Source organism: Balaenoptera borealis, assembly GCF_965194805.1.
Source record: "Balaenoptera borealis genome assembly, chromosome: 12".
Lineage (NCBI taxonomy): Eukaryota > Metazoa > Chordata > Mammalia > Artiodactyla > Balaenopteridae > Balaenoptera > Balaenoptera borealis.
Genome location: NC_138869.1, coordinates 71,079,109 through 71,105,699, shown reverse-complemented (window position 1 = coordinate 71,105,699; position 26,591 = coordinate 71,079,109). Strand labels below are relative to the sequence as shown.

Sequence of the window (26,591 nt, the reverse complement as noted above, 5' to 3'; positions counted from 1 at the left end):
CATTGTAAAGCAATTATACTCCAATAAAGATGTTAAAAAGAAAACCAACACGCAAGCTGCCTGATGCCACAGCTCATATTCCTAATTCCTATGCTACACTACCTACCTCAACATTCCCCATGCTCAGAGGCTTAGAATCTCCTTGAACAGAGGTTGGAAAATTTAAATGATTCAAGACTATAAGTGTTTAAAGGCCAAGTGAGAAACCCCAGAAGCTCCCAGGTCAAAGGTGATACCCATAAGAATGGCTTGAGAAGCTCTCCAAAACATAAGGCCAGGCTCCCCCGCCTCCACCCCCCCAGATATCCTGAATGAGAAACTCCAGGGATGGGCCCCTGGATAGGCATAGGATATTAAGCTTATGCCTGAGGCCACCAGGAGCTAAACTCCCTAAGTTCGAAGCCATCAGCAGCACCACACCCAATGCAGAGTAGGCAGGCCTTGGAGCCCATAGTGCTGGGCAGGAAGGTAAGAAAGCTGACACCAGGCAGGGGCTCCTGGGTCTCCTGAAGCCACACTGACAGTAGGAGAAAAAGATCTTGAACAAGAGCCCTGGGGGCTCCTCCTCACCTGCTCCCGCTTGAGCTTTTCTCTTTTCCGAATCAGCTCAATTAGCAGCCGTGCCCGCTCCAAGTCATGCCGGAGCTTCTGCCAGTATTTCAGCTCTTCCTTCACTGCATTTGTCTTCTCGTCCTGCTCCCGCTGCAGGAGGGAAGGGAAAGGATAGAGGAGCTGTGGGCCTCCTTCCTGCCCAAAGTCCTCTCCCTGCTCAAGCCTCCTGGGGCCTCAGCAGCTAAGAGCCCCATCCCCTTCCTGGACCCATGGTCCCAGAGACCCTTCCACCCCCTCTACAACCCTTCCTCCTGGGCTTCCCCAGCCTTGTAACAATGTTTCTTCACTATAGCACAATAACCATTGCTGGGGTGAGAGCTGGGACTGCTTCTCCCTACCTCCAGGGACACCAGAGAGCAGCTGTGCATCCTCAGGTCTGGAAAGAATTTCAGAAGGAAACTAATAGACACCTCAGGGTGGAAAGAATTTCACCCTAGAGCTTCGACTTGGCTAGAAAACAAAGCGAAGTTTTTACTACGAGCTTGTGCTTACTGACTTGAACATACTTTAAAACACCACCACCACCACCAAAAACATGATTCTTGCCCTAAAAGAGGTTACAGTGTAGTTGAGGGAAGAAAGAGGCCCAGGGTTTGATACGCAAGGGCACAGCAGCATAAAGACAACAAAAACTGATTGGATAAACTGAATATAAAATGCTAAGAGGACATAAAATAGAGAAGATCTCAGTGGATTGGGGTTAGGTCAGGGATTCCTGGGACGAGCAATCTTACTAGGGTTTCACATTTAATGATGCAAGTGGATAAAGAAAGCAGTAAGAAAGGCCTCTTTTGGAACCGAAGGGACCACAAAGCAGAAGTATGAAGGCAGAATTAGTGATTCTTTGCTTGTTGAGAAAAATGGGCTGGCCAGAGCAGAGAAACTGGAGAACCACAAAAGCCAAGGAAGACCCAGGATCCAGCTGGCAAGAAGCTTCAAATGCCAGGCAAAAAAGCCTGGACGTGGCCTGCCTGGAGAGGGGGAATATATTCCGGAAAAGGAAATGACAGGATGGAAAATGGTTGAGTGTGTAATACAGTACCAGTTGTAAAGCAAAGAAAGAATTAGAGGCTGGAGACCACCTGGAAAGCTACTGCTGAAATTAAGGGGGCATGGGTGAGCAGGGTAGTTGTGGAATGGAGATAAAGGGCCATATACTGATAAATCCCCCAAAACAGATCAGGGGATGATTAACTGCAGCTCCTTATGGAGGAAAGAGCCAAAAGTAACTCCAAGGTGGGCAACGTCTGAGGTCAGGAGGAAGAAAGTTCCATGACAGTAATGGGGAAATACATTTACGGAGATGAAGGAAGATAATGAATTCAGTTTCCAATATCTGAGTTCAGGAAACAGCATCTACACGGACATCTATAGTTCCTCTGCCCCAGAGGGACTGAGGGCAGAAAAAAGGGAGGGGACAAGACAAGAAACCTGGAGCTACTGCTACACAGTTATTGACAACTACGAGAGTGGACAAGCTCTCCAAGCCAACAGGGAGGCAACAGAGCCCCTGGGAGTGTTACCATTAAGGGGTAAGAATTAGGATCAGCACAGGGTACAGTCAGTGGGGTAGAGGGGGTGGGAAATGGTGTCACAGAGAAGCTCTAAGACAAAGCGATTGTGGTGTCAAATGTAGTCCAACAGTCTATAAGGTGAGAATCTGAGGAAAGACTTGCTGGGCTGGAAGGGGGTCACTGATGTTCTAGAAGAAGCTACAGGGGAGCAAGCAGACCATTTCAAGGAGAGATTGGATATACACTTCCCCTTCAGGACTTCAGTTACAAAAGGCAAAAGTAAAATCAGACAGAACAGAGGGCACCAGAGTCATGGGAAGGCTTGCCTTGTCTCTGGAGTAATGGTGTGGGAATATTTAAAGGCAGAAGTAATGGAACAAGTGAAGAGGCAGAGAGAACTAAATATGTTTTTTAAAAGTCTCTCAGGAGGCCTCCACCATCTCGGAAAACACTAAACATGCAGCAACTCCAGTTGCTAATGTCTAAAAGATCACCCCAACTGGGCAGGCTGTGCGCTACAACCTAGATGGTTAGTGTATTTTTTATGGAACATTTTTAGGCAGATGGCAGTATAGTGTCTTAAGGAAAGTATGCCTTTTCCTAACTTATACAACATGGTCACCTGACTCTCAGCCCACTTCTTCCTTTCTGCCATATCTAAAGGGTTTTCCCCACGAAGAGGGAAAGCTGGGCTTGCTTTCCACTCTCCCCTAGAATTTGCTCTAAGCCAAGCCTCTCTCATCTAGAAGGGCTGCTATCTGGTCTGAAGAGCTCTACAGTCCTGGAGGTCACTCCTGGGATGGACCACCTAGAGAGGTGATGGCTACAGGCAAAGGCCCCGCAGAAGGCTCAGGGAGGTTGCCCCAACCATCTTTCCTTCGTCACTCTCCACCTCCCTCCACTGCCCTCAAATAACTACTTCACCTACCTGCTCAGCATTCCTTTGGGACTGCAGGTGGGAGTGCAGGCGCCGGATGAGGGGGACACCGTTCCGTGCCTGCCGCTTCAACAGCCAGTAGTTGTGAAGCCGCTGCATGAACTGGTTTTTCCTCTGAAAGGAGAGACCACTACAGATCTTGTTCAACCTTGAGTAGAGGAGGCACAGGGAAGTGAAAGACAGGGTCAGTGGGCAGCCCAGATTACAGGCTCCTATTCAGACCCCCTGGTTCATTTCTGAACCTTATAGAGGAAGACAGAATAAAGTAGCCAAATGCCTCACCTCAGAGAAAGGCTTGAAGAGGACAGCAAAGTTAAGCAGCTCAGATTCAGCATGGGATATTTCACTTGATTTTCCACCTCCTGCCTTGCAGTCCTGATCCTCCAAAAGAACCCTCCCCCAGGAACCCTGACCCTATAGTCCTGGACCCCCGAGACACAGGTCTGCGCCCCAACACCCCCACTCTTCTCTTGATAAAGGCAGCAAAAGAGAACAGGAACTTGCATAAGCTGTGGGCAAAGCGGTCACTATTTCCTGCCCCCTGTAGTTAAGGGTCCCACCAGACCAGGGAGTAGTCCACAGCCAAGCTGGAAGGAAAATTAGTAGGAATACAGCAGGCTACTGCCTTCTGAACCCAAATACAACCCTTTGGAGTTGTCTGACCTCTGGTTTTTCATTAAAAATCTCAGTAACCTAAAAATGTCTAATTTTGAACCAAATGAAAAAAAAATGGATCTAAAGATGTAAGAGGATGGAGAATCTGAAAATTTAGCTGGCTAGACAAAGAAAGATAAGTACTGTATGGTAACACTTATATGTGGAATCTAAAAAATACAACAGGAGAATTCCCTGGTGGTCCAGTGGTTAAGACTCGGTGATTTCACTGCGAGGGCCCAGGTTCAACCCCTGGTCAGGGAACTAAGATCCCACAAGCCGTGTGGCGTGGCCAAAAAAAATAAATAAATAAAAAATACAACAAGCTAGTGAATATAACATAAAAGAAGCAGACTCATAGAGAACAAACAAGTGGTTACCAGTGTGTGGCAGCGGGGCAGGGGGCAATACAGGGCTGGGGGAGTGGGAAGTACAAACTATTGGGTGTAAGATAGGCTCAAGGATGTATTGTACAATACAGGGAATACAGCCAGTATTTTGTAATAACTGCAAATAGAAAGTAAGCTTTAAAAATTGTATGAAAATTTATAAAAATTTTTTTAAATTTAGCTGGCTAAACTGCGCCAAAAGAGAAGTCTGGAGGTCAGCGCTCAAGCCAATAACACGTGGAGCAGGGAGGAGTGGGAAGGGAATTAATGAGCTCCCACAGTCTCTACCATAATGCCCAAACTTCAACATGGGTCACATTATTCCCATGTTATAAAAGATGGAAAGGCAGCTTAGGAACTGAGGCTGAATACATTGTCAAAGTCACTAATGCAGCTAATAAGATGGTGAAGCCGGGCAGGATTGGAACTCATGATCTCTCTGCTACACCATCTGTGTTCCGAAATTGGTTAAGCAAGGCCTCAGTGCTCCTGTGGCGTTTCCTCTGCTTCTTCTCTTCCTTACTCCACTGAAAGGAAGACAATTATGGCTAAACAAGAAGGTGGAATCCAAGAAGGATGTTCATGTTGGGCTAGACATTGCTCACCCAGGCCTTGCGCCTTTCCATGGTCAGACATTCCTGCCCCAAAGCCAAGCTTACAAAATCAAGGCCTAGGCCTTTCCCCAAAGGACAGATCCCCCACCAACACCCATGCCAAGCACACCTGCCCAGATGCAGGCAGCCCCCTCCTTCTACAACCTCTTGGCCATGGAGGGTCCCAACGGCATTTGTGCAGGTGGGGAAAAGAATAATAATAAAATAGCAGTAGCAGCAGAAGCCACCATTTATTGAGCGCTTACTATTTGCCAGGCACTGTGCTTTACTTGTATTATCTCATCTATTTCTCCCAACAACCCTATGAGGTAGGTTCACTTACAAATAAATAAACTAAGGCTGAAAGAAGTTAAGTGACTTGCCAAAGATCACACAGGTAGTTAGTGACAGAAGCAAGATTCAAACACAGGTCTGTCTGGTTCTTAGCCAGCATGCTGTGCTGGCCCCTGAAAGAGACCACCTACAAGAGCAGACCTGACAACCAAAAAGTCTAGCCCCAGGGCATAACCACCCTACAGATGGAGACTAAGGATGGACCCACTCACCAAAGGGAGGAGGGGAGCCTAGAACAGCTCTGTGACTAGAAGGCCCATTTCCAGTTGACTGAATCTAACTCCAGCCATTGCTCACAAGAGCCTCTCCCTCTGGATCTTGTCAGCTCTTGTGTCTTCCTTCCAGACCAACAAGTCTGGTTGCCTATTTCCCTCATACAACTCACTCCACACTGCCCTCCAGTATTCCTTTCTCCCTATCCCTTATACCAAGAGAGACAGACAGCAGGAACAGAACCTAGAGGCATCACAAGCCCCAGCTTGTCCAGGGTCTGTCGCTTTACCCCTGGTTCCTTCCAGCCCTTAGAACAGGACTTGGCATATAGTAAGTGCTCAATAAACATCTCATTGAATGAATAATGGAGTGAACAACTTTACCTCCCGTGGCCGCAGTTTCTTCATCTGGGGGTGTGGGAGAAGGTGCAAGGACTATGTTAGATGAATAATCTCCAAGATTCCTTCCTGCTCTAACACTGTAGTCTTTTTAGTGAACATCACCAATGAGATGGGCCTCCGCTGGAAAATCTTCCCTGTCTCTTGCTTGTCTGCCAAGCTCCCATCCCTCCAACAGCGCCAGCTACCTCTCTGATGGTTTAAAACAGGCACAATGGTTTCTCTACAGACTCGGTGGGGGCCAAGGTGGCTTAGTTACACAGCAGAGCTGAGTGATCTTCTTTCCTTTAAATCTAAAAGCTTCTCAGGAGGAGACACAGCATATCTTCCCCACACGACCACCCCCTTACACAAAGTCCCCATCATTCCCAGGACAGAGCTTTCTGGACAGCAGGTACCTATACTGACCCCTTGAAACAGTGGTTCTCAATCGGAAGTAGTTCTATCCCCATAAGGTTACCAGAAACATATGTAGGGAGCACTGAGGTTGTCACAAAGACCAGGCAATGAGGGAGGGGATGCAAATGGCACTTACAGACAAAGACCAGGGATGCTAAACATCGAGAAATGTACGGGACAGCCCTAATAATGAATTACCTCCTGTCCAAAATGCCACTTGTGCCCTGTTGAAAAATACTATCTTAGACATCCTGTCACCTGGGTTTCTAAGCAACTTAAGTGTCTGTCTCACCTTGAATCAAAGGAAATACATTGCTTTGAAGGGCACAATCAAAACCACAAACCAGGCCAGGTGAGCCCAGGGTCTAAAGGAGAAGTCTAAATTTGAGAGCACAGAAGAGAACAGGTATTCACCAACCTTGGGGAAAGAAGCCTGGCTCAGGGCCAACACCAGCCCGAGAAGAAATCATGAGTCCCTAGGGAGCCCTCCTAGGTAGGCTCACCTGTAAGAGGGTATCTGTGGGACAGTGACCATGGGGACAGTGGAGGGTGTGTCTCGGCCCACTTCCTCTGGCTCCTTCTTGATCCTTTGCTTCAAAGTCATCTTGTTCTTCTTGGACACTCCCTTGAGGGGGCCGCCTACCCCACCTTGGCCTTCATCTTCCTCCTCCTCTTCTACCTCTTCCTTCTCTTCTTCCTCCCCACAGCCCTCCTTCAGCCCTTCTTCGTCCCCAGCCTCACTGAGACTTCCTGGGGAGTCGCCCTTCCTCCTAGCAGTGGCAGCACCTGGCGGCGAGTGGGCCTCACAGTAGGCGGTCTTGCGCACCGTGAAGATGGTGCCATTGAGGCTGGTCTCACGCATAGGCTCAATCTTCATGAAGAGCCCAGCCCGCTGTGCACACGTCACATGGAAGGCCGTGTAGCAGTTCACCTTATGGCACTGGATGGCTGCACCCAGCCCCTTCTGCTTGCAGATATAGCAGGTTAGTTTCCAGCGGGCAGGTGGGATGTTGTCGATGCCCTCAATAGGCTCCAGGAACACGGTGTTAGCAAAGCAGACTTCAGGGATCCAGATGGCACACACCACGTGGGCCCAGTGCCCATCGCTGGTCTGTTTGAAGGCGCCACCCTTGTTGGGGCAGAGGACGCAATCCACAGGCCGGGAGGGAGACTGTAGGCAGCAGCGGCATAGCCACTGGCCCTCAGGGATGTAAGGGACGCCATAGCACTCCTGGTGTACAGCCAGGTTGCAGATGTCACAGAAGAGAATGACGTTGCTGTTGTGGCATTCGTCATCCAGGCATACGCAGCAGAAAGCATCTTCGTCAATGAGTGACTGTTGGGCCCCACTGCTTCGACTCTCCAAGTATGACTCCTTCTCAAGCCGGTCCACCAGCAGCTCAAAGGTATCTGCCGACACCAAACTGTGCCCATCTACTCGCCGCTTCTCATTTACCATGTCCAGCCAGGCAAGGTCTTCCTCATCCATGTCGTACTCTACTTCTGCATCCAGGTCTTCAGGCGGCTTCTCAATGTAGCGGTAGTAGGCAGCAGGCAGAGGGGGTGCTTCTGGCTGACTGCCTGAGTCCACCATGCGGAAGCTGGGTTGCGGGAGGTGGAAGGAAGTGCCGGATGCATGCTTGGAGCAGGACTCCTTCTTTTTGCCCTTGGATGAGGGTTTTTTGGATTTGACAGGGAACTGAGGCTGCTCACTGTTTTCCTTGTTACTATTGCATTCAGTGATATCCTGGGCGGTCAACTCATCCTCTGTGATGATCTTGAGCGGATCATAGATGCTAATACGATGCAGACGTCCATCAATGTCCACCTCGACGATCCGCTGGGCCTGGGCATATGTCAGGGTCTCCCGGGTGGGTGAGCACTTCAGACTATAGGGGGATGGGGAGCGCCGGCCCTCGGCATTCTGCCGTGACTTCCGGCGAGGCTTCCTCATGGCACCTGGGAACCAACGAGACAGGCCTAAGGAGAGGAGGCCAGGAGACTGTGAGCCAGACGTTCAGGCATACATGCATTCATTCACCCTTCCATCTGATCAACTGGCCACTGAGCAAACTGGCTATTCTCTCTGTCTGAACATCCTGCCCCTCAGGTACCCACATGGCTTGCTCTTTCACCTCCTCCAAGTCTTTCCATAAACAGTGTTTCTCAGTGAGACCTATGACCATTCTATCCAAAATTGCAAATCCCTTTCCCCCACCAGCAATCTTTCAACCTTCTTTATATTTCACTATAACACTCACCACTTTTTACTGTGCTATGTAATTTATATATTTATCATGTATATTTGTTTCCTTCCACTAGAATGTAAGGTCCATGAGGGGAGGGATTTTTGCCTGTCTTGTTCACTGCTGTATCTCCAGCACCTGGAATGGTGCCTGACTCTTAAGTAAGCATTCTATAAGTGTTAGCTGAATGAAATGAGAAATCAAACACTCATGATCCCTGCCCTCAAGGAGCGCTGTCTGATTGAAGGGACAGAAAAGTAAACACAACAGATCACTACAGATCAATGCAAGATGGGGAGAGAGCTAAAGTTCTAATGAGGTACATAAGGCTGTGGGACAGCTAACTATGGAAAAGGGGGTGGTGGTTAAGGCTTAGGAAAGGAGTAAACAACAACAGCATCCACTTACAAGCTCTTCACATGACCTGTGGCCCCATGGCGGATCAAAAATCCACAGGTCTAGAGCCCTCTCCCAACCCATCTTACCATGATCCATGATCAGAAACCCTATCCCCGACCATGCCCAGGGGTGAAGGGGTAAGGCACCTGAATGTCTGTCGCATGTGATCTAAGGACTTCAAACTACAATGTGCAGGGTATTCTCTGCAAAAGGCAGCATTCAGGATGCACTGGCTAGTACATCTCTAAGCAGAAACCCTGGAAGCTCTGGGAGTGGCCCCAAGTGGCCTATGTGGGACCCTCACTGGACCTAAGGCCAAGGTAACTGGGGCAATGTCTGGGGTAAACTCTCAATGCATCTGTTACCTCAAAAGCCCCTCTCTCCCAAAATACATCCAGTCCACCCTTGTGCAACAAAGAGAAAGCTCTAAATTTTTCCCATTGTTCTCTGGGATGGAGGGAATTATGACAAGCTCACAAGGAGCTGTGGTCACAGTTACTGAGGCCATCAATACTAAGAAAGACCTTTGGGGCTTCCCTGGTGGTGCAGTGGTTGAGAATCGCCTGCCAACGCAGGGGACACGGGTTCGAGCCCTGGTCTGGGAAGATCCCACATGCCGCGGAGCAACTAAGCCCGTGAGCCACAATTACTGAGCCTGCGCATCTGGAGCCTGTGCTCCGCAACAAGAGAGGCCACGATAGTGAGAGGCCCTCGCACCGCGATGAAGTGTGGTCCCCGCTTGCCACAACTAGAGAAAGCCCTCGCACAGAAACGAAGACCCAACACAGCCAAAAATAAATAAATTAATTTATTAATTTAAAAAAAAAGAAAAGATGACTACTATCTTTAAAAAAAAAAAAAAAGAAAGACCTTTGGGGATATGGTGCCCTGAGGTGCGGGCAGAGACTTGGAAGGGTATGAACAGGGAGACGATTTCAAGGAGAAAAACAGAATTTGTCACCTTGCTTGCAGGATCTACCATCTTTATAAAGTGGAAATGGTGATGATAATGTAGCACACTTTTACAAACTACAAAGCCCTTTTACTTTTAATATTTTTCACAACTACCTTGCAAGGGAGAATAGATATCCTCATCTCCATTTTACAGATGAAGACACAGAAGCTCAGAAAGGTGTCACTCCCCCTAAAGCTGGTTAAGTGACAGAGCTACAGTTCAAACCCAGATCTTCTGATCTGCTCAAGCCATCTCACTAGGACATAAGGACACCACAGAGACGCCATGGTCTGGTACAAAAAGAGGCTCTGAGGCAGTCCAGGTTCTAATCTTGGCCCTGTGTGACCCGGAGAAAGTCACTGAAACGTTCTGTGCCCGCACACTCCATCAGTAAAATGAAATTAATAAAATTTATTTCTTAAGGGTTGCTATTTGTTAATAAGGTATTCTTAACATCCTTATTTTAAAAGCCTTCCAATCCCAAAGTCTGACTGAAAGAAACAAACAAAAAACAACTTGGCTGAGGCACAGTGCCAGGCAGGCACAAACCCTATTTGGAACCAAAGGAAAGAGAATCACTCGCAGAAATTCTGTCCAGGTTCCAGAGACCCTTGGCCACTACATGCCTGACAAATGCCAACTCCCTGGGGGCAGCCCGGGCCAACAGACCTGCTTTATTATCCCCACCCTGTCAAGGGCATGCAGACCCTTGCAGAGGTGTGAAAATCTACCTCAAGAGTAACTTGAAATGGTTCAGAAAGGGGATGTAGCTCCTCCTTTGTCAAAGCTACGATATATTCCTCCTCCCTACCCGCTACCTCCTAGGCAACTCGAGTATCTCTCAACCAAGCAGCAAGTATCTACAGAGGCCTCTGCTGTCCTACCCAAGCCTCTAGACACTGGGGGGCCAACTCCAGAGGGGGAAGGGCTGCTGCTGAGGAAAACGAAATGAGTTTCGCCCTCAAGGAGCTTACAGTCTAGTTTTTTGGCGGGAGTTTCTCATCCCACACAGCCCTTCCCACATACACAGCTCCAAATACCTCCAACACCCCCAGAGGTCTACTCGGCATCCCCTGAGCCCCCACTCGCCCACCCCACCCAGGTCCGCGAAGAATAAGGAGTTTCTGCAATTAGACTGTTCCCCCTGCACCCCACACGAGATACTCATGAGACAAGGACCCCAGCCAAGGCTCCCGCCCCTTTAAAGGGGCACCTCTTCCAAAAGAATCCTGACCCTTCGGAGAGGAAAGGGGGAAATAACATCTCCTCACCAGAGGGGAGGGAGCGAGCGTGCCTGAGACAGACGCGGAGTCCGACCCTCAGACAGAGAAAGCTAGCGCCTGCGAACAAGCGGGGCACAGAGGCAAGCGCCCATTGGCCGCCTCACCTGCCCGTCTGGAGGAACCGGGGGGCCAAGGGACGCTCAGGGGGTGGAACTCTCCTCTGGCCTGACCAATTGGAGAGCGCGGCGGGGGCGGGGCTCGGCGGCTCGGCTTCCAGGGCCGGGGGGGGAAACAAGATGGCGGCTGCGGGAGGGGGTCCTCGCTTTTCAGCTCCCCCCTCACCCGCCTTCTTCTTCTCCGCTGCCACCCTGGCTCCAGGAAAGAGCTTTCGCGCCGCCCCCACCCCGCTCGGGAAGCCCCTCGCTTCCCTCCCCCATCCCGCGCAGTCCCTGGTCCCCGTAGGCCCCGCTGCCCCCGCCCCCGCTCCGTCCGGCCCCGCTGCCACCCCCATTACCTCAGCCGCCGGCCCGGCCCCACCGTTCGGGGCCCCTGGGCGCGGGCGGGCCGGCCGCCTAGCAGGTCGGCGCGGCCCGGGGAGCGGAGCGCGGCCTCCTCCCGCGCTGGCCTCCGTGGCCACCGCCGTGCCCCCTCCCGGCCCGTGCTGGGGCCCCGGCCCGGCCGCCGCCGCTCCCGGGGGAGGAGGGGGAATGGAACCGCCGCCGCCGCCGCCGCTGCCGCCACGGAGCCCGGCCGAGGGGAGGGAGGGATCAGCCCCCAGGCAGGATCCGCCCCTCCGGCCTCCCCCCCTCCCCCCGCCACCTCCACCCCTTCCCTCGCTCCCTCTCTGGCTCCGCGGGCTCTCCCGCTGAACAGGAGCGGGAGCGCGAAAGAGAGGGGAAACAAGAAAAAAATCCCCCCGCCCGTGCCCGGCGCGGCGGCGGCGGCCAGGGCGACGCGGAGAGGAGCGCGGAGCCGCTGCCGCCACAGGGCACCGTCCCCTGCTCGGCCTCACGGTGGCGGTGCGGACGCGGCAGGGGCGCGGAGCAAAGGCGGGATCTGCGCCCGCCGCGGCCCCGGCTCACGCCGACCTGGCTCGCCACGGGGAGAGTCCGACTAGAGAGCTGGGGGGGGCGTTCGGGTCCAGATGGGAAAGACGGGGTCCCTAACTCCTTAGAGTGGTTAGTCATCCCCTCCCCCAGCCCTGCGGGGGAGGTGGCTAAGGTTTGGAGCAGCAACCCCCCTCCCTGAGCTAGAGGGTCCCTCCAAAGGCTAAGTCAAGAGCAGTCATTGAAGACAAAACCAGTCTGCAGTTTCTTGGGGTGCAGGTGCCTGCACTACTCCCAGAAAGTCGCCCCCCTCCCTCCGTGCTCCAGTCCGGAGGACAAAGGTCTATCGATGTCCATACCCTTCCCCAGTGAGGACAGCCGGGGAAGACCTGCCTCTGTTGTGTACAGGTGAGCCTCTTATTCCCCACGAGACGTCTTTCTTAAGAAACAGACTTGACTTTTCATTGTGTGCCATCCTCTCCCTTCTGTGTTTGAAAAGAGTAAACATAAAAGAGTAAACATAAAAGTTTGACGGTCTACTTAAGGGCATCTGGTAACTCGCTTGTCACTATAGACATGGGAAACACTGTCTCCTTAAACCTGATTTGGCTAGGAGTCCGTTAATTTAATGCAAAAGCCGCTTTATAATAGATGTTTGACAAATGGCAACTTCAGACTTTCAGATATAATCAGCCTGGCTTTTGCTTTGGTAAATAAATTTAAGAAGAGAAAAGGGCTCCTTTGCCACCCCTCTTGCCTATAAATTGGAAAGCTTACCTCATATGACTGAAGTCTTAAGCACCAGTATTTAACGATGTTTATAAAGGATGTATGGATAGACTGCCTTTAAATGTGAACATGAATGACATGTTTTGAAAGCGTTTCCTCTGCCCGCGCTGGTGGTGTAGCTTGGTAAGACTCACAATTTCTTGCTTGATTCTGATCATCAATGACACAGATTGTAGAGTCAGAGGATGAAGGATAAAGGCTTAGGATCCAAGTCTTCCAAATGTTTAAACTTAACGAACTGCTACTTTTGAAGAGATGTTCATTATCCTAAGGAATTTAAACATATTGTGTTTTGGATTTGAAAGTTTGATAAAAGTAAGGAAGCTAATTTGTATAACAAAGATGTTTTCCTGATTACATGGTAGCACCTTCTGGCAAAATGATAGCAAAAATACTTCATTAACCAATTTTTTTTTTTTAAAGAAAAAGGGACTGGCTTGTGAAGCTAAGCAAGGACAAGGCATTGTTTTGAAAGCTGTGAAGGTGAAATAGTATAAATTAACATCAAAAGACTAGGGAGAATAATCATTTGGAGGGAAGGTGTAGAAGAAAAGATGATTAATTGTGGAAGGGAAAGCCCCAGAGGCAAGAGAATATTACAGTTACTTTTAGTTAAAGAAAAAAAAAGGCTAATAGAAACAAAAACACTGAATTTCATTGCTTGTTCTTTTAAAATGTGAAATATAACCATTTCTACATATAACTAGTAACTTTTATTTCTTGATGGATGTTCTCAAAATTTATTTAGTACAATTCCCATTTGTGTGATTGGGAGCTTTTTCCACTAAAGTTAATGAATAAATACTTTTGAGGAAGTGTATTAGCTTCCATTTGTAACAGTAAGTAAAATAATTATTTAAATGCTGTTGAAAATGTATTGTTAATGTGATACATATGATTTCCAGGTTTTTCTATTCAAAGCTTTCATAGAAGACCTTATTCAGCCTAAATGTTTTTCTTCCATTTTCAACTTCCACTTTCTTAATGATAACTTTACCGTTGTCCTCGCTTCTATTTTTGACATTTGGAATTGGTTTCTGTTAGTATAACTGCACACATAGCCAGTTCACTATGATGTAATCTTAAATGTAACATGGGACAATTATGTCATTAAAAGCAAATTTGAGGGCTTCCCTGGTGGTGCAGTGGTTAAGAATCTGCCTACCAATGCAGGGGACACAGGTTCAAGCCCTGGTCCGGGAAGATCCCACATGCCGCAGAGCAACTAAGCTCGTGCACCACAACTACTGAGCCTGCGCTCTAGAGCCCGCGAGCCACAACTGCTGAGCCCGCGTGCCACAACTACTGAAGCCTGTGTGCCTAGAGCCCGTGCTCTGCCACAAGAGAAGCCACCGCAATGAGAAGCTTGTGCACCGCAACAGAGTAGCCCCAGCTCGCCGCAACTAGAGAAGGCCCATGCGCAGCAATGAAGACCCAACGCAGCCATAAATAAATAAATTTATTTAAAAAAAAAAACAAATTTGGAACATGTATCAAAAATCCCAGAGGCACTAAATTTAATTCACTTTAATCTTTAGCTATTTTAAAGAGTTTAAATTCACCAGCCCTTGACCTTTCCATTAAACCATACAGCGGGCTTCCCTGGTGGCGCAGTGGTTGAGAGTCTGCCTGCCAATGCATGGGACACGGGTTCGAGCCCTGGTCTGGGAGGATCCCACGTGCTGCGGAGCAGCTAGGCCCATGAGCCACAATTACTGAGCCTGCACGTCTGGAGCCTGTGCTCCGCAACAAGAGAGCCCACGATAGTGAGAGGCCCTCGCACCGCGATGAAGAGTGGCCCCCGCTTGCCACAACTAGACAAAGCCCTCGCACAGAAACGAAGACCCAACACAGCCATAAATAAATAAATAAATACTTAAAAAAAAAAACACCATACAGCAATTCAGTTCAACAGAAAGAGGCACAGACCTTTGATTCCCAATAGTAGTTTTTAAAATCCTCCATTTCTAAGTAGACACTAACTTAATTTGGAGTAGGAGACTATTTTACCACTTAAACCCAAAAAAGGAAACATGAGTACAAAAAGTTTCCCCTTCAATTTTTTTTTCAGCATCTTGGGATATCTTTGTCAACAATTTACTATTATCATTAGTTTACCAAGGCAAGAAACCTCTGAAGGGTCAGATGCAGTACCCACTGGATTAATAAAATATGTGTAATGAAAAGAAAATAGACTGAGTAATTTTTGAATTATTTTTAATAGAATATTCCTTCCTTAGACTTTGGCTAAAAGAATTCTAAACCATACGTAGGAAGAATATGGGAGTTTGAAATCATTGTGATATTTTTATGCTGTAATGAAAATGCTGTAAGAATATAGTTTGCTTAGAAATAGGAAAAAATTTATGCTAACAACAGGCTTTAAATTGAATACCGCACCCTCTAAATTTAATTGCATTCATTTATTCCTGTAACAGACATTTATCGAACATCTGTGTGTCCAACACTGTTCAAGTTGCTTTGGAAAATGACAAAATCTCAACGTAGGGCACAGTGATCATATGTAAATGTAGAATATATTTTTCTTTGCCTTGAGTAGTGTACAATCAAGAAGCAAGCTAGAAATAACTAGAAAATACATGTAGGAGAAATTAGATAAGGCAGTGAACAGTGTAGAGCCACCGCTATTCAAATGGAGGATAGGAGACTTCTTTTAGCCTGGTTCTAAATAGTGATGGATGTGAATTGGCAAAAAGAGTGTGGAATGACATTATTAGGTTGGTGACAAGGCAGCCCAGGCAAAGGGACAACATGCAGGGAATAATAAGGAAATTACCCTAGCTGGTCTGTATGGGAAGTTGTTAAGAAAGAAAAAGTTGAATTGGATATGGCAAGGGTATAGGGATAGTAAAAATAATACCTAACACTTATGTGCAAGGTACTGTGCTCAGTGCTTTACATACTGTATTTATAAAAATCTTTGTTGCACTTAGAAAACAAACTAGTTTAATTCATAAAGGAAATCTATTGATTCTCATAACCGAAGGTCCAGCCGTGTATCTGGTTTTAGGTAAGGTCAGGTCAAGAGATTCAGATTATGTCATCAGGACATAGTTTCTTGCAGTCTCTCAGCCAACCCGAACTAATAGCTGTGGCCAGAAAGACATGATACTCTAATGAGGTGTGGTCATTGTTCACTACCAGAACCAGAGGACACAGGCAGGAGATGATTCTCCAAAGATATAGTGGGCACTTGTACAAAGTAGGTCCAGTATGCATGCTATATCTCATTTATCAATTTGTAGCTCTGTGAAATTATTATTATGGTCCCCATTACGCATAGGATAAACTAGAGCAGGAACAGTATTAGGTAAACCAGGAAGAATTTATAGTATTTGTTGTGAAAATAAAAGGGCATTAACCAGAATGGTGGAAGAGACTGTAGAGAAAAAGGAAAGGAAGGGTCAAATCAGAAATCAGAAGACAAATCAACAGTTTTATGAATGATTGGACATAGGAACAAAGGAGAAAATCAAAGATGAATCTAAGCTCAAACTTAGGAGGTTTTGACGATGCTAGTATGGTCATTGCAAATTAAGAGGTGGCAAAGGGTTACTCAGGAGCTCCTTTTGGGTCTGAGGGCCTGAGGATTGAGGAAATGATAAGTCAGCCCAAGTTCTCTGGAGCCCCTTTTAGTCACACTAAAATACATATTCATTCAATAATTATCTGTGAGCTGCAAGTAAGGTGGTATTTTATGCCTGTGAAGACCACAAAGGTGAAAAGGCTATGCTGTCACACTTGAAGTCACCTAAAATCTAATCACAGGAATAAAGCAAGTATATTAGTAACCGGAACATGCAATGGCATATAAGCACCTCAAGAGAGATGCAAGCAGAGTGGCATGAGAGTTAGAGATGAGAGAGACGAGGGGAAGCCTCCATGAAGAAGGTACCAATTGAGCGCCACCTTAAAGCTTGGGTTGAGTGTTAACTAGGAGGATGGTGGAGTGTGGTCCAGGCTGAGCGCCATGAGCAGAGAAAGGTGGGACACCATAATATTGATTCCGGGGACGGTGGGTTATCCGGTTTGACCAAAAATGGGAGATGTAAGAGAAAAGACTGGAAAGATAAAGTCCGAGCATGGAGTCTGTTGTATAGGGAACTGGATGTGAAGGGGCGGTAGTTCCTCATGATTTTTAGAACAAGGAAATGGCTTCAATAATTCATGCTTGAAGATCAGTCAGGCAAGAGGGTATGGTACAGTATGGTTTAAATTATCCACCTAGTATGGCTTACATTATCCTTTTTGGACTTGAATTCTGGCTAGAAGATTTTACCATATTCTTAGTGAAACGTTAAACCACAAACCTAAAAGTAAACGGTATGTGGCAAGTGTAAATTGTTCAACCTGATTTAATGTCCTTTCATTTCAACCTTTAATTAGCATTTCTGTTAAGTCCTAAACTTTTAATCATGTGTGAAGTCAGGACACCATAAAATATGTTATTTCCATATTTTAACAAAAGAACTGACCCTGCAAGTAGCCACCTACTTGGTACAATTTTACTAAAGAGAGAAAATGAACAAAAATAATAGCACCTAAAAAAATAATAATAATAGCACCTACCAAACCAGAACCTGCGTTTTAACAAAATCCCCCTAGGTGATTCATATGTGTGATGGTTAATTTTATGTGTGAAGTTGACTGGGCTAAGGGATAGCTGGTAAAACATTATTACTGAGTGTGAAGGTGTTTCTGGAAGAGATTAGCATTTTAATCGGTAGACTGAGTAAAGAAGATCACCCCTAATAGTGCGGATGGGCATTATCCAATCTGTTGAGGGCCTGACTAGGACAAAAAGGTAGAGGAAGGTTGAATTTGCTCTCTGGTTGAGCTGGGACATTATCTTCTCCTGCCCTTGGACATAGGTGGTCCTGGCTCCTACGCCTTTGGGCTTGGCTAAGTTATACCAGCAGCCATCCTGGTTCTCCAGCTTGCAGATGACAGATCATGGGACTTTTTGGCCTCCATAATTGCTTGAACCAATTCCTATAATATCTATTTATTCTGTTTCTGTGCAGAACCCTGACTAATACAATGTGCATATTAAAGTTGAGAAGCAGTGGATTAGAGGATATTAGACAATTCCAGGATTAAAGTGTTTTAAGGTCCTTGCATTGTCTGGGAAAAGGGTAAAGCTCAAGGATTAATATTTGCCTTTGATTAGTCAAGAATACCTGTTGTAATGTATGATTCCATTTATTTGAAATTCTTTTTTTTTTTTTTTTTTTTTTTTAAAGTATTTATTTATTTATTTATGGCTGTGTTGGGTGGGTCTTCGTTTCTGTGCGAGGGCTTTCTCTAGTTGTGGCAAGCGGGGGCCACTCTTCATCGCAGTGCGCGGGCCTCTCACTATCGCGGCCTCTCTTGTTGCGGAGCACAGGCTCCAGACGCGCAGGCTCAGTAATTGTGGCTCACGGGCCCACTTGCTCCGCGGCATGTGGGATCCTCCCCAGACCAGGGCTCGAACCCGTGTCCCCTGCATTGGCAGGCAGACTCTCAACCACTGCGCCACCAGGGAAGCCCTATTTGAAATTCTTGAAAATGCAAACTAATCTATAGTAACAGAAAGCAGATTGGTGGCTGCCTGGAGGTAGAGGAGAGTACCGACTATAAAGGGGCATGTGAGAACTTTTGGGAGTGATGGAAACATTCTATAAGTTGATTGTGGTGGTAGAGAAACATTTGTCAGAAGTTATCGAAATACTGGGATAGCCGTCATGTATTTTACATAAATTGTACCACAATTAAGTTGATTAAAAAAAGAATACCTGTTGTAATTTTTAGACTAATCATTAAAAGAATGAAAAAAAAGAGGATATAACTCACAAACTAGTAGAGAGGAAAAAAGAAATAATAAGTATTCAACCAATCAAAAGACAAAGAAAAAGGAACACAAATAAGCAGTAAGAACAAAAATAAGCAATAAGATGATGGCAGATATAAACTCAATCTACAGTCTAAATGGTAGAATGAACAGTCTACAGTGAGAGGGACATTTTTGGGAAAGTTTAACGATAGATGGTTAAAATGTGTGGATTGAGCACATGCATTTATCCCCCAAACTTCAATTAATATGTTAATGAAGGATTAAAAAAAACCCCACAAGATAATAAAATCCACAAGAACAGAGAATGGGGGGAAGAAACAACAGCAATTGAGAACTGTCAATAAAATTTTGGAGAATGGAAGTAGATGGGTGAACAAATCAGAGAAAGTTAAAAGTCTGCAAGAAGAGCCGGTAAAAATCAGCTGATTCACATTAGACCACTAGAAAGGCTTAGAAGTAGGAGACTGCAGGTACTTCTAAAGAAAGGTGTGTGCTGGGGGGTAGGGGGTGGTGGTGAGGGGGTGGCAGTGGCTTGGAGAGTAGGCCTGAAAGGAGGATTGGCTGAAAAACCTGTTAAAAGGGTGGTTAGATGCCATCAAATCTCCCCACTACTCCTTGGAGATTTGCCATCCCAAGAAATTGAACTAAAGAGATCTGGACTTGGAGATTCCGGGCAGGCACCAATGAAGGCAGGGACAAAGTGCCGTTCTGAAAATGGCAGTTAGAATGAAACTCTACATACTGAATGATGAGACACTCCATCCCCACCTCATTTCCCTTCTCAGTGCTGACAAAGAGGAAGGGAGAAGCTGGTACAAATTGATGGGATCTGGTGGTCCAGAAGGGGGCTGAGAAAAAAATCCCATGAAAATATTTTTAGCCAGCTTATCCTTTCAAGTGGGGAATTGAAAAAAATGTTTTCTTGATATCAAAATCCTCAGTGGCCCAGCCTCTTCCCCCACCTCACATTTTAGAACACCAGGAGCCAAATATATTAGAATCTTGCTATTCAGATTGTTGTCCAAGAACAAGTAGTATTGGCATGCCCTGGGAAGGGGTTAGAAATGCTGACTCTCAGGCCCCACTCCAGACCTGCCAAACCAAAATCTGCATTTTAACAAGATTCCCCCAGGTGATTTATTTATTTTTTAAAATAATTAACTCTTTTTTAAAATAGATTTTATTTATTTATTTATTTTTGGCTGTGTTGGGTCCTCGTTGCTGCACGCCGGCTTTCTCTAGTTGTGGCGAGCGGGGGCTACTCTTCGTTGTGGTGCACGGTCTTCTCATTGCGATGGCTTCTCTTGTTGCTGAGCACAGGCTCTAGAGCTGCAGCCTCAGTAGTTGTGGCGCATGGGCTTAGTTGTTCCGTGGCATGTGGAATCTTCCCGGACCAGGGATCGAACCCGTGTCCCTGCATTGGCAGGTGAATTCTTAACCAGTGCACCACCAGTGCATGTTATGCATGTTAAAGTTTGAGAAGCAGTGGATTAAAGGATATTAGAGAATTCCAGGATTCCTCTCTGAAAGTAAAGTCCTATTTACAAATATTTATGGAGGAACATCCTCAATAAAAAAAAAAAATTCCAGTTTGCCACCTTTTGCCTTATATTGAAGCCTACCAGATACCAAAATACCCCCTCCCTTTGCCCCAACACACACAATTTTAAACAACTTTTTATTACCTCACTCAAAATTGAGTAGACAGTCAAGAACCAACAGATACATGAGGAAAATCTCACGAACGTCATAGCCCAAAACAAAGGAACAGAGGGGAAACAGTTAATGTAGAGAACCACAGAAGTTTTAACAAACAAAAATCTCAGCCTCAAAGAGTAGCATCCATGAAATGGGAACGTGATAATATTAGAAAAGAAGGGAGGGAGGGAAGGAGGGAAAATGAAAAGACGCAGTCAGAAAATAAAAAACTTGAAAATTAAAAATAAGAAAATATGAAAGATTTTTAAAAAGACACAATGGAAGATTTGGAAGGTGAAGTTGAAGTCTCCCAGAGAGTAGAAGGAAAATAGGAAAGTACAGAGAAGAGAAAAGAGAATTTGAGGATGAATTCAGGACACTCAACATCCCATCTATGGTAATTCTAGAAAGAGAAATGATAAATTTTACCAGAAATGAAGGTCTTGAGTTTCCAGAATGAAAGACTCCCCCAGTGCCCTGGTACAATGTATGCAAAAAGATCTAAACTAAGAACACTAGTGATAGAAAAAGGGAGGATCCTAAAAGCTTCCAGAGAGAAAAAAGCAGGTCACATAGAAAAGATTACGAATCAGAATGATACCAAGTTAGAAGACATCAGAATAATCCCATCAAATGCTGAGAGAACGTTGTTTTCAATATTCAAGTCTATGCCTTGCCAAAGTATCAAGTGTGGGAATAGTATAAAGACATTTTCCGACTTGCAAGGTCTCATTTATCTATTCTTTCTCAGGAAGCAACTGGATGACGTTTTCCACCAAATGATGGAGAAAAAAATCAAGAAAAATAGAAGTCACGGGGTCCATGAAATGGGATCCAATACAAGAAAGAAGCAAAAGGCATCCCCAGTTATGATGAAGGGAAATCCCAGGAAGAGTTGTGTGGCAGGCTTAGGGTGCAACCATTGGAGTTGGAGGACTCCAGAAACAACTGGAATGTATAATTTACCATATACATTTGACCATATGAGAGGTTTTCAGTACTGATAGAGAGTTTAGAGATGGATTTAATGATATGTATATAGATAATTAAAAATTTAAAACAGGCTATTATTAATTCCAGGAAAGACAACTCATGTGAAAAAGAAATATAATTTCTATGTATTTCCCAATATAATTTCTATGAGCCTATGTGACTCATTTGCAAACATTTATATAATCATAATAATGAAAAACAGAATAAAGATTTAACTAAAAATTATGATAAAACTTCTTTGAGAATATGAGGTGAGTGGTAGGAGATATAAGAAAGTTAAATCCTCATTGTCTATAGTTGAAAGGTAATAGATAATGTATAAAGTTGAAAAATCAAGAAATAACAGTAAATGCGAGTTATTTAGAAATGAAAGATAAATACTGGAAGAAACTACAAAAGAGTTTGAAAGCGTTGCTTATGGATTAGGAGAGCAGGAATTGGGGTGAAGCAGGGATCTCTGGTTTTATTTTAAGCCTCAGAATTATTTGACATTTTATTTATTTTTTAAAAATATTTATTTATTTATTTTATTTATTTATTTTTGGCTGCGTTGGGTCTTCATTGCTGTGCACGGGCTTTCTCTAGTAGCGGCGAGTGGGGGCTACTCTTCATTGTGGTGCGCGGGCTTCTCATTGCAGTGGCTTCTCTTGTTGCAGAGCATGGGCTCTAGGCGTGCGGGCTTCAGTAGTTGTGGCACGCGGGCTTAGTAGTTGTGGCTCTCGGGCTCTAGAGCGCAGGCTCAGTAGTTGTGGCACGTGGGCTTAGTTGCTCTGCGGCATGTGGGATCTTCCCGGACCAGGGCTCGAACCCGTGTCCCCTGCATTGGCAGGCGGATTCTTAACAACTGCACCACCAGGGAAGCCCTGACTTTTTAAAACTATGTAATTTCGTAAAAGTTGATATGAAATATACTTAAAATTAAATGATATAATTTCAAAAGTAAGTGAATGGATTAAAAAGTGGCTGTAGGGCTTCCCTGGTGGCGCAGTGGTTGAGAATCTGCCTGCCAATGCAGGGGACACGGGTTCGAGCCCTGGCCTGGGAAGATCCCACATGCCGCGGAGCAACTAGGCCCGTGAGCCACAATTACTGAGCCTGCGCGTCTGGAGCCTGTGCTCCGCAACAAGAGAGGCCGCGATAATGAGAGGCCCACGCACCGCGATGAAGCGTGGCCCCCACTTGCCGCAACTAGAGAAAGCCCTCGCACAGAAGCAAAGACCCAACACAGCCATAAATAAATAAATAAATAATTAAAAAAAAAAAAGTGGCTGTAATAAATTAGCTTTCCAATTCAGTATGGCAGAAAGAGCGTGCATCATACAGAAGAGAGTTAACATAGCAGGCCTGACTGCTGTCCTGTGAAATGCCTGCTTACATGGGTGGCATCTGGGAACTTCCTGGATTTCAGGAAGGTTCTCACCACCCTCGCTGATAAGAGTGGTTCACTGTGCCTAAACTATTTGTGCAAACAATATGGTTTACGCTAGACAGCTGCTTTCCTTCTGGAGTACATGCCACCAGGCAGAGGGTGCCTTTGTAACCAGCCCCCAGTAAAAACTCTGGACAGTCTCTAATGAGCTTCCTTGGTAAACAACATTTGACATGTGTTGTTACAACTCATTGTTGAGGGAATTAAGTGCATCCTGTGTGAGAGAGGACTCTTGGAAGCTTGGTCCTGGTTTCCTCCAGACTATACCCCATGTGCCTTTTCTCTTTGCTGATTTTATTGATTTTGCTCTGTATCCTTTCTCTATAATAAATTGTAGCCATACATACAGCTGCATGCTGAATCCTGATTCTTCCTATTGAATCACTGAATCTGGGGGTGGTCTTGAGGACCCCAGACACACATTTTACTTCAAATACCCATTAAAATAATAGTATAATTACAGGATGCGTGTTTGCAAGCAATAAAACCCAATTCTAGCTGTCTCAGGAAAAAACAGAATTTATTGGAAGGGTTGAGTGGGGCTGACAATTGAAAGGAGACTGGAGGAGCAAGCTAGAAATCAAATATAATCTAGCTAGGACATTGCCACCAGTGCCTATACTGTAAATAGTATCTTAATATTTCTTCTTTTACTTACTAGTATTGGAAATACAGTTTATTGTTGCCTGTTCATCTTATATTTAGCCACCTTGCTAAACTTCTTATTATTTCTAATAATTTGGTTGGTTCTTAAGGGTTTTCTCTATAGATAATTATATTATTTGTAAATAATAGTTTTGATCTTCCCTTTTCAAACATTCCTCCCTCCCTCCCTCCCTTCCTTCCTTCCTTCCTTCTTTCCTTCCTTCCTTCCCCCCCACCCCCTCTCTCTCTCCTCCTTACTGACCTTCAGCACAATGTTAGATAGAGGCAATAGATGTCCCTGATTTGTTACTCAGTTTTAAGGAAATGCTTCTGACATTTCCCTACTAAGAATGATGTTTGCTTTCGGTGTTATGTGAGATACCCTTTAACAGATTCAGAAAGATCATTTCTATTCTCACTTTGCTAAAAGTTGTTTTATCATGATGAGTGTTGAATTTTATCAAATGCTCTTTCTGCATCTATTAAGATAATTGGTTTTCTCCTTTACTGTTAATGTGAAGAATTGGTTCTCTAATATTAAACCATTCTTGTATCTCTGAAATTAGCCTGACTTTGTCATGATTTATTACCTCTTTTATACATCACTGCTTTGGTTTGCTAATACTTTAATATATTTGCATCTAGGTTCACAAGTAAGATTACTGTAATTTGATAGCTTTGGGAATTAAGTTTTATTAATCTCATAGAATGAATTGGAAATATTTCCTCTTTTTCAGTTTTCTGGAGGAGTTTGTATATGATTGAAATGAACTGTTTCTTGGAAAGTTGGAATATTTTTCTAGGGTTTGTTCATCTGAGTTTTACAAAATGTTTTCTTTTGAATCTCTGCTACATCTATAGTTATGTTCCCCTTTGCATTACTAATATTTTTTGTTCTCTTCTTTTCTCTCCCCTTTACCCCCACCCCCTATCAATTTTATTAATTTTTTTTCCCCCAGATAGCTAGCTTTTGGCTTTGTTGATCATGCTTAGTCTATTTTTTTGATTGTTGCTCTAACCATTTTAATCTGCTTCCTTCCACTTTATTCTGTTATTTTTCTAAAAGTTTGGGTGCCTAGTTTTTTTAATTTTCAGACTTTCTTCATTTCTAATATAAGCATTCAAGACTATAAGTTTACCTGGAATTACCACTTTTGTTTGTTTGTATGTTTCTCAAGTCTTGATACATAGTATTTTTATTATTGCTCAATTATAAATATCTTTACACTTCTCATGATTTTATCTCGGATCCAAGTGTTGTTTTGAAGTGTGTGTGTGTTAAATTTTTAATTTTGGGATAATTACAGATTCACAAGCAATTATAAGAAATAATACCGAAGGATTCCATGTACACTTTATCCAGTTTCCTCCAATAGTAACATCTTGCAAAGCTATAGAAAATATCACAACCAGAATATTGACATTGATGAGAATTCAGCTGTTAATCTTACTGAGGATCCCTTATATGTGATGAATCATATCTGTCTTGATGCTTTCAAGATTCTCTTTGTCCTTGGCTTTTGACAGTTTGATTCTGATATGTCTAGATATGGATCTCTTTATCTTAGAGTGTATTGAGCTTCTTGAGTGTGTAGATTCATGATTTTCACCCAGTTTGGGACATTGTGGGCCAAATTTTTTTTTTGTTCCTTTCTCTCCTCTCCTTCTGGGACCTCCATTATGCACATGTTGGTACACTTCATGGTGTTTCACAGGTATCTGAAGCTCTGGCTCTGTTCATTTTTCTTTATTTTTTTTCTATCTATTCCTCAGACTGGAGAATCTCAACTGACCTGTCTTCAAGTTTTCTGATTCTTCTTTCTGCCAGCTGGAATCTACAGTCATGCTCCTCTAGTAAAAAATTTCGTTTCAGTTATTGTACTGAAGTTTTGGTTTTTTTTTTGGCCTCGGTGCGCAGCATGCGGAATCCCAGTTCCCCGACGAGGGATCGAACCCAGGCCACAGCAGTGAGGGCGCCAATTCCTAACTATTGGATTGCCAGGAATTCCCCTGAAGTTCTCTTTTTATATTGGTATTTATATTGGTTCTTTTTTATAATTCTGTCTCTTTACTGTTAGTCTCTATTTGGTGAGACATTCTCATACTTTCCTTTAGTTCTTTGGACATGATTTCCTTTAGTTCTTTAAGCGTATTTATAATAGATGATTTAAATTCTTTGTCTGGTGAAGTCTGTCCATCTGAGCTTTCTGAGAGACAGTTTCTATTAATTACTTCTTCCCCCCCACCTCGTGTATGTCCTGTTTTCCCTTTTCTTTGCATGTGTCATGTTTTTTGAAAACTAGACATTTTAAATAATATAATGTGGCAACTCTGCATATCACATTCCCCTCTCTTCCCAGGGTTTATTGGGGTTGCTCTTTGTTGTTGCTGCTGCTGCTTCTGTTTTTTTAGTGACTTTCCTGAACTAATTCTCTAAAGTCTGTATTCTTTGTCATGCGTGGCACTGATAGTCTCTGCTTCATTAGTTTAGTGATCAGGTAATGAATGGACAGCTATCTCCTTACATGCCTTGACTTAATGTCTCCTGGCCTTTGCCAGGTGTGTGTGTGTGTTTGTGTGTGTGTGTGTGCACATGCGTGTGGTGTTAGGGTATATCTTCAAGACTCCAGCACACTGTGGACAACTCTGCTTTAGTCTTTACTTCCTCCTTGTGCAGAGCCTAAAGGTCTCCCAGCAGTGAGTGAGATTAGGGTCTTCTCAGACCTTTCCTGGGCGTGCACACGGCCCAGCACATACATGTGGCCTTCTAGATATCCAAGAATATGTTGGAACTTTTCAAAGACTCCTATAGATACCTTATTCCAAAGCTTTTCCTTTTAAGCTTTTTGTCAGCTTCTTCCTTGCCCCACACAATTGTTATCGCCTAAGTCACCTGTGATGTTAAACAATTGCCCCTGGTTATTTTCAATAAATGCTCCAGGGAAAAGGGTATTCACAGTGAATGAGCTCTGAGTCAGTTCAAATAAACACAAACCCTAAGAGTGGTGGTTTACAGGGAACTGCCAGACAGGTCAAATAATGACAGTTATTTGGGGATGGAGCCTTTGAAAAGCTCCAAGCCTACTTTGGCCTCTCCAGTGACTGCTAGGCTGCTAGTCTTCATGGCTACGATGTCTGCAGGGCTGTTGGTTTCCAAGGCCACCATGGAAGGAGAGAGAAGATGTGAATAGGGCAAATTAAAATGCTACAAAGTTCTTTGTGTACTGAGATTCAGCCATTTTTTGTTATAA

General features: G+C 44.9%; 1 protein-coding gene across 9 annotated transcripts in view; it reads right to left on the bottom strand.

Annotated features, from left to right (window-relative positions):
- BRPF3 (bromodomain and PHD finger containing 3) overlaps window positions 1-11,606 on the bottom strand; it is a 57,122-nt gene extending 45,516 nt beyond the window's left edge. For 3 of the 9 annotated variants that reach the window (XR_014232536.1, XM_082346665.1, XM_082346664.1), the window contains exons 1-4: window positions 11,401-11,606; window positions 6,567-8,043; window positions 3,055-3,211; window positions 571-702 (exon numbers count right to left, since the gene is read on the bottom strand). Coding sequence is in view for 7 of the 9 variants with exons in the window: in XM_082346665.1 (XP_082202791.1) it covers window positions 571-702; window positions 3,055-3,211; window positions 6,567-8,017 (1,740 nt within the window). In the remaining 2 variants the exon portion in view is untranslated. The remainder of the gene's footprint in view (window positions 1-570; window positions 703-3,054; window positions 3,212-6,566; window positions 8,044-11,400) is intronic. The other 6 variants (XR_014232537.1, XM_082346663.1, XM_082346662.1 and 3 more) reach the window with 4 other exon arrangements.
- Window positions 11,607-26,591: the final 14,985 nt, after the last annotated feature.